At 37.5% G+C, this 13357-nt stretch overlaps 2 protein-coding genes and 4 non-coding genes across 6 annotated transcripts in view; 4 read left to right on the top strand and 2 right to left on the bottom strand.

Annotated features, from left to right (window-relative positions):
- Window positions 1-6799, bottom strand: part of LOC116843758 (odorant receptor 13a-like) — an 8955-nt gene extending 2156 nt beyond the window's left edge. The window contains exons 1-5 of the mRNA XM_032814491.1: window positions 6670-6799; window positions 5744-6033; window positions 3029-3642; window positions 2859-2963; window positions 1861-2019 (exon numbers count right to left, since the gene is read on the bottom strand). Of these exons, the coding sequence (XP_032670382.1) occupies window positions 1861-2019; window positions 2859-2963; window positions 3029-3642; window positions 5744-6033; window positions 6670-6743 (1242 nt within the window). The 5' untranslated portion in view covers window positions 6744-6799. The remainder of the gene's footprint in view (window positions 1-1860; window positions 2020-2858; window positions 2964-3028; window positions 3643-5743; window positions 6034-6669) is intronic.
- LOC116843753 (solute carrier organic anion transporter family member 74D) overlaps window positions 1-13357 on the top strand; it is a 332001-nt gene that overhangs the window by 100955 nt on the left and 217689 nt on the right. The window lies entirely within an intron of this gene.
- On the bottom strand, window positions 7785-7856 carry Trnae-cuc. Its single transcript has one exon. It is a non-coding gene; the product is annotated as a tRNA-Glu (tRNA).
- Window positions 8380-8452, top strand: Trnav-cac. The gene has a single exon. It is a non-coding gene; the product is annotated as a tRNA-Val (tRNA).
- On the top strand, window positions 8796-8917 carry Trnal-caa. Its single transcript has 2 exons — window positions 8796-8833; window positions 8873-8917. It is a non-coding gene; the product is annotated as a tRNA-Leu (tRNA).
- Trnal-caa lies at window positions 9260-9379 on the top strand. The gene is made up of 2 exons: window positions 9260-9297; window positions 9335-9379. It is a non-coding gene; the product is annotated as a tRNA-Leu (tRNA).

Below are 13357 nucleotides of genomic sequence, written 5' to 3'. Positions count from 1 at the left end.
TCTCTCTCTCTCTCTCTCTCTCTCTCTCTCTCTCTCTCTCTCTCTCTCTCTCTCTATCTATCTCTCGATTTGATCGAGAGATTCGAACTATTTTTGACTAATTTAACACAAATTTAAAATATTTCGTTTGGAATCTCAGCTAAAGAAATTTAGAATGATTCGTGTCTCAGCTATGCCGATTTTGTTAAAATTATATAACTATATCTTGAATTCAATTTTATTTATTATGCATTTTTGTTGTACTTGTTGATGATAGGAATAGGAACATTAAAAAGCTATAAACTGCCTGTAAAACTCAAAGTGGGCCTAAATGAAAAAATATGATCTAAATATTTTTTGTACTTCGACATTTGTGCTAAATTATAAAGAAATCGGAGTGCATCTTTTGAATAGGTTTACTTATAAGCAGATAACTAGGCAGTTACTTTTTACTATTAGATGAGTAACTGTGAAACGACTGGTCTCCAAAGGAAATTTTTTTATCACATAAATCGCATAATTTTGACCACTATAGTTCTTTTTATTCTAAATTAGAAAATACAGACAAAGTTTTTTCTATCACTCAAATCACTCTTCTAACACTTTTACAGAGATGCGTTTTTTAAATTTTGAGAAAATTGGTTTTCTTTATAACCTCGTTGACCCGTATGCTCGATTCTAGTCTTTTGTAAATGAAAATTGTTTTTATTATCCGAAACAGTAGATCATACACTTCCAAGAATCTTCACTCTAGATAGTAATATGTTACTTAACTTTATTCATTCACGATGGAGAGTATTAATATGAAATTTCAAAAATTTACTTTGTTACTACTAAATCAGTTTTTTTTTTCTATTTTTGACTATAATATCACCCTAATTTTAATGAAATTTCAGAAAAAGTGTTTATGTTCTATTTCGTGATTTCTAAAATATTCTTTATGTTCTATTTCGTGATTTTGCCTATTCAAGATAAATAGCAAAAAAGCATATTCATCCAGACCCAGTGTCCCTGATCGCTTTTCTCAGCAATAGTATGATATATTTTTATCTGTATGTAATCAGAGCAATCCTCTATCCAATATCTAATTTTAATACGGACTTCACGGCGGATAGGCGCGTACCGGACCGTATCGCGTCTGATTTCGAATTGATTCGAGTGATTCGTTGCGAGCACCATCAACCACGGCTCATGGTGCTCGAGCATTGAGACCCCTCAGTACGTTGTCCTCGGGCACTTTGTTGCAACGGACCATCGCGCGAGCGTATCGATTTAATACACGATTGTTGGTCGCGAATGGGCGGAGAGGCGGCTCACCTCGCGAGAGTGCGAGAGGTGTCTTGTTCTTCCTGTTCTTCCGCGATTCTTACGGAATACTATCCGAACGCAACGCTGTACTCGCGCTCCCTCGTTTTTTTCGCCTGCGATTATTTTCCTACGTATCGGCGTCGATTCGCCGCGGGCGACGGGAAGCGACTTCGACACGACGCGCGCGCGATGTACAAGACCCGGGGTCTCGAGGGAGATTGTATGAAAAAGGCCAAGAGAAATGAATAAATACTGCGGTGCACCGCAGATGCACACGATTACTTTCCATGTAATTCCGGCGAGCTATTAACGCGGCCGTAACGCGCGCTTTACCGAAGACGCGTAAATCATACTGAGTGTGCACGCGCGGACCAGTCTCGAAGCGAGGGAGTAAATTCGCGCGTGTGGCGAATTCAATCCTGCTCAACGGCCGCCTGTCGGCCGACTTTAATTCCGTTTAATTACCGCTAAATCATCCGCGCCGCGATACTTCCCCGGTAATCGGTGTGCGGCTATCGTCGCGCGATCGACCGGTCTCGCGGAACTCGCGCGGCCCTTTCGGCGTGTACTCACCGCGATGAACGTCTCCATGGACAGCACGTAGAACACACCTGCCTTGAAATTGAGCGTTCTTCTTGAAAATATCATGGACAAGATTAGCAGACGACCGGTCTTCGCGGAGAGCTTGTCGTTCCACTCCGACAGCCACTGGCTCTGCGCCAGACGCGCGCTCTGTAACATCGCGAGAGAGAACGGCCGCGTGAAAGTCGCGTCGTTGATTATAGATTATGATTTCGGGTTAATTACACGTCGCGCTGAGATCGATGCGGCTTGCGACTCCCTCACATTGCGAAAATATGCCGAAGGAGGCGCGTACTTCTGCCGGCGATCCCGCGTCGATCAAGTCTCACGTTAACGCACATTTGACAGCGAGCGTGAAAGAAAGACGCAGAAAATGGGAAAGAAAAAAGAAAAGAGGACATATTATTTGAATAAGCTCTATAAGTCTACAAAAGTAAGAGAAAACCAATAAGAGCCTCACATAGAAAAATGTCATTCTAATGCTGAAAAAAGCGATTACTTAGTTGTCTTCTTTTAAGAAATGGTTATGTTTAATAAAAAATATTTTCTCGATAATAATATTAAAATATCACAAATTTCGGAGAAGCTCATGTTGAAAAAACAGAATTTGTTTTTTTTACAAGAATATTATAAAACTTAGTAATCAAATTAAATTTGTTACCATGATATAAAAATTGATCGGAATTTGATCGGAAATATTTGTTTGTTAATTTTTTATTGGATAATTTCTCTAAGTGTAATATTTAAATGCGTAATAATGTAGAAATAAGAGAAGCTTTGTGTTAATATGACGGCATTGTCGGCGTGCGTGGGAGGAAATAAGAAAAGAGAAATTATAGAGGGAAAGAGATATACGCTGATAAAAAAATACTTGAAAATTGATTTATGGGACATAAAGTTTATTCAGAAATAAACTTCATTTCTCACAAAAATAAACTTTATATCTCACAAATAAATCTTCTGGTGTTTTTTCTCAGTGTATCTGATACCTGATATATCACCTCGTTCCCTAGCCAGCAGATATAGAAGAGTTGCGATACGGCCGCCGCCAGGTAAATCGCGAACTTGCAGGTGTTGGAGTTGTGGCCTATGACCTGCTCGAAACAAAGCGGGACTCGATCACGATTTGACCGCGGCACTTTGACTTATCACGACTCACCAAGGTGGCTTGGAAGCCGGTTAGGCAAATCATCGAGGTGCTCGAGAGCATCTGAACGAACATGCCGGCGCTGAACACCTCGTTGAAGTCATCCATTGTGGCGAGCAGACGTTGATGATTGCGGACGGACCTCCGCAACCGCTCCGCAAAGGCGCTATCGTCTCCGCTGCTGCGTATCGCACCGGGATCGTAATTGTCCTTCCCAATCTTGACCGTCGAGGGTATCGCGTAGCGAGAATCTCCGCCCAAATCGTCTCGCGGATCGCGAACAGCCGACGCGTCGCGTCGGTTGCCGCCGCACTTCCTAAAATGCACGTTCAGGATCTCGAGTTGCGCGAGGAACAGGTTACACAAGTTGGTGTGCAGACTGTCCACCCCGATGATGGCGGTAATGCCGACGGATACGGTGCAGGCCTCCACGAAGAAGCCGATCGAATGCCCCGGCTGCTCGGTCGTGTCGAAGGGGTATCGCGCCCTGACCGGCAACTCGCCGTCCTCCACCGGTACGAAGAACAGCAGGGCGATCACGAGGAAGAAGCCCAACGTGCTGAATCCGTAAAAACTTATGCGGCAGATCAGTAGATACTTGGCTAGGATCTTCTCCTCGTCGCCAACTGTGAACGATCAGAGATCGCGTCTCTTGGTCGATTTGAATCGTTAAGTCGCGTTCATGGGATGCGAAAAAACATGTCGAGACTTGCATAGATCTGAATCTCAGATTCGGCGGGATTACATCTCGTATAATCAGATGATTAACATTACAATTAAAATTAATTGAATAACATTACAATTATTGACAATAAAGGCACCTAGTCCACACAACTCTCAACTGATAACGTCAGAAGCGAGAGAATATACGATAAGAATTTTTGCAGAATACCAAGTTCGTCCTTTTTAGTTTTATTTAATATCAATGAAGACTATAAAATGCACCGTTGTTATACAATAGAAATTTTTAGTATAAAATTCTTTCTTCGTGTATAGTGTTAAAGGTCACAGTCCTTTTCCTCGACGAGTTTTACAACGCATCCTGTATTCAAAAGAAGAATTTATTTCTTTTAATAACTTTCAGTTATTTTTCCCTTTTATTGAATATGGGATGCGTTGCGCGAGATTTATCGAAGAAAAATGCAGCCTTTAATATCCTGACTTGTACAATACATTTGTTTGGAGAAGTTTGCCGAAGAAAGAGTAGGTCTCTTATTTCCTCTTTTTATCTTATCGATGAAAAGTAATATCGTTGGTTGACCCTCGAAAGCTTCCTTTTTCTTAGATCTAACCGTGAACCGTTAGTGCAACAGAGAGAGACAGAGAGAAAGGGAGATGTCGAGGTCGAATACGATCGCTGAAGAGATGAGGATTCGAGGGGAAAGTACACACGTCGGTCAATAACGCCGGTGTGTACTTTGCGCGCGTCCTTCGGCATCGTGATGCGATATTAGAATCAGTGAAACTTGATATACAGTCTGCAGGGAACGTCACGTGTCGCCGCGGATGGTATCCGGGCGTGATTGCGAAACTGCCGAGTAATTCCGTATGAATGAGCGCGTAGATCCTTAATCGCGTGTCAAGGAGATGCGTCGCGAATAGGGACTGGCAGGAGAAGAGAAGAGAAGAGAAAGAGAGAGAGACGACCGACGGGAAAAATCGTCCAAGTGGGCCTGAATTAACACCGGCCGAGGTGGCCGACACGTCACGATGGCCCTTCGCGACGTCGCTTTTGACGTCTCTTCAGAACGCGAAATTACGCGCCGTCCTGTCGTCGTGCTCGTTTAACAGGGAGACTACCATTGATATGACTTGGCACTTGAATCACTCACGTGACATCTGACTCTTTCGCGGATCGCGACAATTTAATATTCACATAGATCGCTCGTAGATATAGCGAGACAAATGCTACCGTACGTTATCACCGCCATGAACAAATCGCAAACGAAAAGTCCATTTCTGATGCTATTTTTTTCTGAGAAATTTCAGATATATGTATTACGTTGTATGTAGACAAGTAAGTTTAGCAACGCTAACATGAAATTAATTGCTGAACTTACTGCGTGTACAGAGGAAATACTGTAGTGGAAATTACAATAGTATTTTTGTAATCTTGGACCGTACAAAATTATGATCAAAGTGTATTTGTTTAAAACTATTATAGACTACATTGAAGGGGGTCCAAGATTGATACAAAGCGTCTGAACTAGCATAAGACTTTGAATGATTATAAAATTGACCCCAATTAATCTTTGGTTTTCTTATAATTTGATCATATAAGCATTAAACAATACCTGTGTGTTTGACTCTTATAGATCCTTATTATAGTTACAATTCGTGAGAGCTCCAATAACATTCCTTTACAAATGTTATATTTGGCTGTTCAGTACAAAATTATTATAATTATTTGAATGTTTTTCTTTTATATCGTATATCAGGTATATAGATCATCAAATTTACTACTTTCGCTAATTATTTCCAATAATTTATATTTCCTATGATTTCAATATAGTCCACCTTTACAAAAAACTATTCTTTTTGTAAAAAAAATATAATTTTAACGTAATTTTTATTGCAATGTTTTCTCCTCGTGGAACATACGTAATTTAACAAGAGGATTAAAATAAGCGAAATTTTACAAAAAAATTGAACAAGATTATCAATTCACGATTCTCGAATTCCTCCGTCGTACATCTGAACTTCGCGAATCTTAGCGAGTTTACTCACTGGAAAACGTGCAAAGTCGACGGCAACTGTCGATAACTTCGCGAAGCAGTTGTGCGATTTTCTTCCGACGAAATTGAAAGATCATCACTTTGAAGAGCACGACGACAATGCCGGCGAAGATGCAGCCGTCGTCGGTGACAATCGAGAGGTCGTCGAAGCTCGTGCAAATGTCGGCGAACAGAGTGATCGAAAAGACGAACATGATCGTCAAAATCACTTTGTTGTACACGAAGTACAAGTATCTCGATAAAGCGGACGAGTTCGAATCGAGGGCCCATAAGCCGACGAATCTACGCAAATTAGAGAATATATTAAGAAGACTCTGTCTAAAATAATATTTTTAGACACAATACACATCTTTAAAGTCTCAAACACATAAAAATATAAACAATATGAAAAGGAGAATGTCTCGCAAAAGAATTTCTTGTCGTTGGTAAAACTTAAGTGCGATTGAATTGAACGATTCCATTTAGAGATTGTTAGGAAGTTTTCACGCAATACAATAATATATTCAACATATCTGAAATTAAGCATGAAAAAATATAAAAAAAAGAATCTGCACGAGATAATTTCGCGTTGTCGGTAAAACTAAAGCGCAATGAAATCGAATAAAATTATTCCGTTACGAGATTATTAGGAGAAATTTCCTTACATTATAATAATATATATTCAAACATAACATGTCTATATAAAATCAAGCATAGGAAACTACAAAAGAGAGAATCTTGCAAAGATAACGTTGCGTCGTCGGTGAAACTGAAGCGCGATGAAATTGCATGGAATAATTCCGTTGTTGTTGATGAAAGATGATGTTTTCGGGAGAGATGCGTGCATGAGACAACACGAGACCAATGACAAAATCCCGAGTAGATAATTAATCGAACCACGCCCACGCGTGATAACGTCGCACAGTATGGTTCGCTCACCTCAGATAAGTCGTGTGTATGACGCTCAACTTCCGGAAGTTGTCGAGACAGCCGCCGGCCGTCCTTCGCGGCATTCCTGCGCGACTTCTCTTCGTGACTGCGACAACGATAAAGAGCTCGCGCCAGGGCATACGAGGTCACCTACGTCGCGTGGGTGCGATTCCCTCGTGCGATGTACGCATCGAAGTACTCATTGCGCGTTATCGATACCCGCTTGAATATTCGTGTCTCTCCCCCTCCTTCTCGGCTATTCCCACGCGGAAGATTGCCTACAATAGACCGAATTGCGCGATTGCGCTGTCGTTTTTTCGGATTATAGACTCTTACGGCGCGCACGTGTCCTCTCCCTCGCTCGTCTCTCCGGCGGTAATCCACGAAAGTGACGGTAATTGCATGGCGAGACTTACACAGCGACTCGCGTCTCGATGACTGGGGACGCCGAGGATGAGGACGAGTGCAACGTACCCCGTTCGCGACGTACTACTCGTGGTTTATCGCGATAAAGGAAGACAATAGGAACAACTTACGACAAGCCGCGATTGACGTGCATCCAAAGCGGCCTGTCGTTTTCCACTTAGGGAAATAACCGACTTGGGCAGTATCGATGTCGCGTCTTGTCGCAGAACGATTCCATCATTGCGTTACTGCCGTAACGTTTTGTCAGTCGTTTTGCATTCTACGAAAACGTAAATCACGTTTTATTGGCAACACCGCTGCGTTGGGAGGGTAAGAGGCAAGTTCTTGCAAATTTCAATCACATGAACGACTATTGTACACGAAGGAAAAACTGTTTGACATTTCTAATCATAACCATAAAAAAACGAATACTATAATAATTACGGTCAAGAAACATGTTTTTTAAATTAAATTCTGTTATAGTGCTAGTGATAATAACTTTATACTACTACAATTTTTGTGTTAAAACAACCAAAAATATGATTGGGTTAAAAAACAACTGTAATTTCAGCTAGATCAATTTTTCTCCTCAGTGTGTTCATGTCTTAAGATAAAATTTTTCATTTTAAAATTTTCAACAAAGAGAACGTGGATAATTATTTATAGGTATATTATTGTAGCAAGTCACTAAAAAAAAAAAAACAAAAAATGCAAAAGAATTCCGGTACCGGGAATCGAACCCGAGCCTCCTGGGTGAGAGCCAGGTATCCTAGCCACTAGACCATACCGGATGATGAGTAGCTCTGCTTTAATATTTAGAATCTGGTGTGATGTTGTAATACAGTAAATTGTTGTCTGTCAATTGCACAATAAATATTTTATATTTTTAATATCTATAAATGCTATGTAAACTTGTTCAGTAATATTCAACGAAAACTCTGCAGGCAATTGCAGCAGATGTTCAACAGTAAATGGAGAACAACTGCATTTAGATTTATTTAAACTGTTATATTATCTTCCCCAGCTGCTAATTTTTTTATTCTTTTATTATCCTGAACGAAAAACGCGCGTTTTATTGAAATAATATTACATTTCTGCGGATTTTCGACAATACGTATTATTATATTAATTTATTATTACGTATTATTACGTTTAAAATGATTTCAACAATTTTTTTTTTATTATTTTAAACAGGCAGAAGTGTAAGAATGTGTGTTTAATATGACATATTTGTTTAAAATATACGAAATATAAAATTATTAAGAATCTCACTATGTACCGCATGTTGAGTATCAAGAGAAGCTCTTCCAACGAGTTTCCGTAGTGTAGTGGTTATCACGTGTGCTTCACACGCACAAGGTCCCCGGTTCGATCCCGGGCGGAAACATTTTTTGTCACATAACATTTTTTTTGATCACCTAACATAAAATTCTTTTTATCTAAAGATTTAAAAAATTTTTTATCTACTTTTATTATTTCTTAAAATAATAAAAATTAAACATAACATAATTAACAAGAATAGGTGAATTTTTATATCATATACGCATATATATATACACACAATGTGTGTACTTATATATAAATAGAAATATATATATATATATATATATATATATATATATATATATATATATATATATATATATATATATATATTTAGCAATATATTTAAGCATTTTCTTTCTTTCTTATCTTCATAATTAGATGATTTTAGAGAAATGAATTCAACTGTCAGGATGGCCGAGCGGTCTAAGGCGCCAGACTCAAGGTACATTCCTTCTCGGGTCAAGACCGAGTTTTCCGGGTCTTCTGGTCCTCTCTGAGGGCGTGGGTTCGAATCCCACTTCTGACAAATTCTTTTAGCACTGTTACGTTATTGATTACGTAATGCAGCAAAAAAAACACATTATGTTAGTTTTTAGCATAAATATTATCATTTATTTAAAATTTTATACATAGGGTAATGTATTATTTTATATAAATTTTATTTTAATTTTTCGGAAGGAGTAAAACTTTCTGAAATATTTATGAAAAATATTGTGAAATATCGTGTCCGCGTATTCATTAGAGAATTGATTAAAAATGCCAGTGAAAATGTTGACACGCTTGTACAATGTTTATACTAAATATATTTTAATGACGTGTTGTATCATGTACGGTTTATGATGGGATTTTAAGAGACACGAACTCAAGTGTCAGGATGGCCGAGCGGTCTAAGGCGCCAGACTCAAGGTTCATACCTTCTCGGTTCGAGACCGAGTACGGAGCTTTCTGGTCCTCTCTGAGGGCGTGGGTTCGAATCCCACTTCTGACAAATCTTTTGGTTATGTAGATATTTTTGCAAATGTTGTTTTTGCAATCGATATTCGATAAATATGCGCTTAAAATGCCGGAAGTATTAAGAAACACGTGTTATTCGAGCGTCATAGGTTCGAATCCCGTCATGGACAATCTTTTTCATCATGCTTCAAACAATTTTTTTTTATGATATCTCATCTATAACTTTTTATCCATGTTTTGTGCAATAGTAACAATTGTTTTGGTCATTTTTAATACTCTAAACAATTGCATGTCATATTATAGTTCTTTCATATAAATTCTTTTATATTAATTCTTTCATATAAATTCTTTTTAATTCCATCATGTTTTCTAGTAGAATAACCACGCACATTGAGAGGAAAAATAACTAAAAAATAAAAAATATTTATTCAACGGGTACTGATAATATGTACTAGTATACATATTTTTCACTGAAGAAAAAATTTCTTTCTCTTATTTCAAGTGAAAAAGATTTTTCTAAAGTGAGAAAATATATATTTTTCTAAAACTGTTGTTTTTCATGAAAGCAATTATTTATTTTATCCAAAAAAAGAATTTAGATGTAAGTAAATATGTTATCACAGTATCCACAGAATAAATATTATATATATATATATATATATATATATATATATATATATATATATATATATATTTTTTTTTTTTCAGATATTTGTTCATATTAATTCTTTCATATAAATTCTTTTTAATTCCATCATGTTTCCTAGTAGAATTACCATGCACATTGAATATAACGCAGGAATATCAATAAATATATAATAATAATAAGGAATATATACTGAGAGAAAAAATATCTGAAAAATAAAAAATATTTATTCTGTGGATACTGTGATAACATATTTACTTACATCTAAATTCTTTTATTTGGATAGAATAAATAATTGCTTTCACGAAAAACAACAGTTTTAGAAAAATATATATTTTCTCACTTTAGAAAAATCTTTTTCACTTGAAATAAGAGAAAGAAATTTTTTCTTTAGTGAAAAATATATATACTAGTACATGTTATCAGTACTCGTCGAATAAATATTTTTTATTTTTTAGATATTTTTCCCCTCAATGTGCGTAGTAATTCTTTTAACAGTAAACTTCAGTTTTTAAAGTATAAATAGCACGTGTGTAATGGAAGGATAATAAATTGAAGCAGAACACTGATATGTTCCTCCGTTACGACATTTTATAGTAATTTACACTATAAAATTTTCTTCGTACAAAAATACGCAGATGACCTTTTTCTTTTAATTAATGAGTTTTAAAGATGTTAGAGGAAGAAGATCTTAACGACTTTAATCGACGAGAAGGTGCGCCGTTTCATCTAATAAATTTGTTGGGACTCGCGTCGCATATCACGGGCAGCATTGTCATTACATTGGAAATGTTTCAATATATTTGAATTGTAAATCACGCACGATATTAAATCGTGTCTCTCTCTCTTTCTCTCTCTCAGCGTTGCTCAAACAGATTTGCGAAATTTCGCCGGCGTGTCGGTTCGTCACGGAGAACGAAAATTTACATTCCGACTTGTCACAATGATATCGCATTAAAATTATAATTAACGATACGGAGAGAGTTACATAACGCTCTCGGATGCGCGATTTACCAGGTCAATCGAGCGCGGTGATTGAATTTCTTTCCGCGAGTGCTTCATCACCTCGCATGAACGCATCATATGGCCAAGGAAATAATTGTTTGGCGATCGTTGAAGCAAATGTGGTGTTTGACATCAGTAACGAGGCATAAGAGAGAGAGAAAGAGAGAGAAAGAGAAATGCTGAACAAATTCAAGAGTCTCACGACAGTCAATTCGTGCATGCGCGGACGTCAATTTTCTCTCTCATTTGAAATTTCGCTTCCAGGTGCAAACGCCGATTAATGCGCTCTCTCACCCACTTTTCTCGAAACTCATTTAATGCGTCTCTTCTGCGAAACATTTTTCCTACCGCACCGTCGACCGGCCGGCTTTTAGCTAAAGAGGAGACTTGTTACCCACATACTTAATGCCATCTTGTAAGATGGGAATCGCGTTCCTGACGAGTAGAGACATTTAATGAACGGCGTAATGGCCGCGCAATTCCCGACAATTACTTAAGAAATCGTGTACCTTCGATACGTACGATACATTCAATTAGGCCAGCGTCCTTTCTGCTCTTTTTTTTTTCTCCTTTAATATTTCCCGCTATTCTCTCATCGATCTCGTCGTTCAATTCATAGACTTACGGCCGTTTTTCAGTCAACTTCAAGAAAAAGAGGTTCTTAATTTTATTTTATGAGCATGCTGTTTGTTTGTTTGTATATTTCCTTATAAACTTGAGAACTATTGGAGATATTGAGATGAAACTTTTTATATAATTTATACAGTTATTTTATATAATTTATACAGTATATTATCTGCATGAATGAGTAGCATTATTTGTATTTACCCAGGTGATTCTTTCTTGAATTAGTAGCATTATTTGTATTTACTCAGGTGACTCTGAAACTTGTGCAATTCCATTTTCTGAAAATTCGAGAGCATCTAGAATTACAAGACAAAACTTTTATTTTTAATCGATTTTAGAAAGAGATTTTTACTAAATCATTAAAAAATATAAAATAATTTTGGATCAATATCCCTATGTACCGACAATCCTATCTTAATATTCTAATTATATTAGAAGTCGAAGCGAGAAAGATGAACTAAGTAGATAGCTAACTATATATAACTGTAAGGAGATAAATAATAAAATAAGATAAAGGTACAATTATTTTTTACTTAATCAGTCAGATTTTCTAATATTGTTAGAATATTAGAATACGATCGTAAGTACACGGGAATATCAACGCAAAATTATACTTTATACATTTTAGAGCTTTTGAGATTTTTGAAGGTAGTTTATTTTTACAAGTCTCTTATTCAACGATAGTTTATAAACTTAGATTTATATTTAACTCTGTTAACCACATATCGACTACATTGTTAGAACAGAGCTGAAAGCTAAAACTAAGTTTAAGCTTATCTTAAAAAATCGGCCTTTAATCTTCATCATCGCGATCACACGCATCGAGCGCGATCTTCACCAATGTGCAGAAAATAAGGGAATAAATGCAATAAGGAACACACTTGGCGTCCGCATTGGAATAATTTAATTGACACACCAACCGGTCGCGCAGTCGTTAAATCACAAATTTATCGGAAGATCAGAACTTTGCGGCCGCGGACGACCATAAAAGGGCGAAAAAGTTGCTGAAGGGTAAAGCCTGTGGGCGCCTCTCGCTCTTCTCATAATATAAGGATTACGTTTTTATTTATCGAATGTCGACAAAATTCGGGTCTCTCATGCTCTCTAGATAAGAACGGCGCGGGGGCGGGAAGGGAGAAGAGGAAATGAAATTGAGGGAATTTTAATCCAGAACATCGAGCACACGCTCGGGTCGGTTACCAATGTTGATCAGGTAAATGCATATGATGCACACATACACACAGAAAAATATCATTCTACTGCTAAGAAAAGCGACTGCCTAATTTCGACCAGTACGATTTCACTAGAAAATTTATTAACCTAAAGCCAAATTTCGATTCGGATTATAATAAATTTATTACAGATCTACGGAAGAAGGGAGGGGGGGATACATAAACTTATGAAATTTAGAACATATAACATTCACTCGAATGTGCAGTATGCATTTTTCTGTGTGTAAACTGCAACTCGAAGAGCGACATAATGAAGACTTTAGGCAGACAGATAAATTATTAGGGTCACATAACCACTCCGAAAATACCGTGGCGTTATCCGATTACACGGGGTGACGCGATAATCGTTAATTGAAAATTTTATCATGTGTCGGATCGAAATGTAGGGTTGCCGATTGCCGCTCGGAATACGCGGCAGACAGAGCTGAGAACCGAGACGAGAGAAGGACACACAGAGAGAGAGAGAGAGAGAGAGAGAGAGAGAGAGAGAGAGAGAGAGAGA

Source organism: Odontomachus brunneus, unplaced genomic scaffold, assembly GCF_010583005.1.
Source record: "Odontomachus brunneus isolate Ranch 3 - 2012 unplaced genomic scaffold, Obru_v1 Obru_scaffold_035, whole genome shotgun sequence".
NCBI classification, from domain to species: Eukaryota; Metazoa; Arthropoda; class Insecta; order Hymenoptera; family Formicidae; genus Odontomachus; species Odontomachus brunneus.
This window is presented reverse-complemented; position numbering and strand designations above follow the sequence as displayed.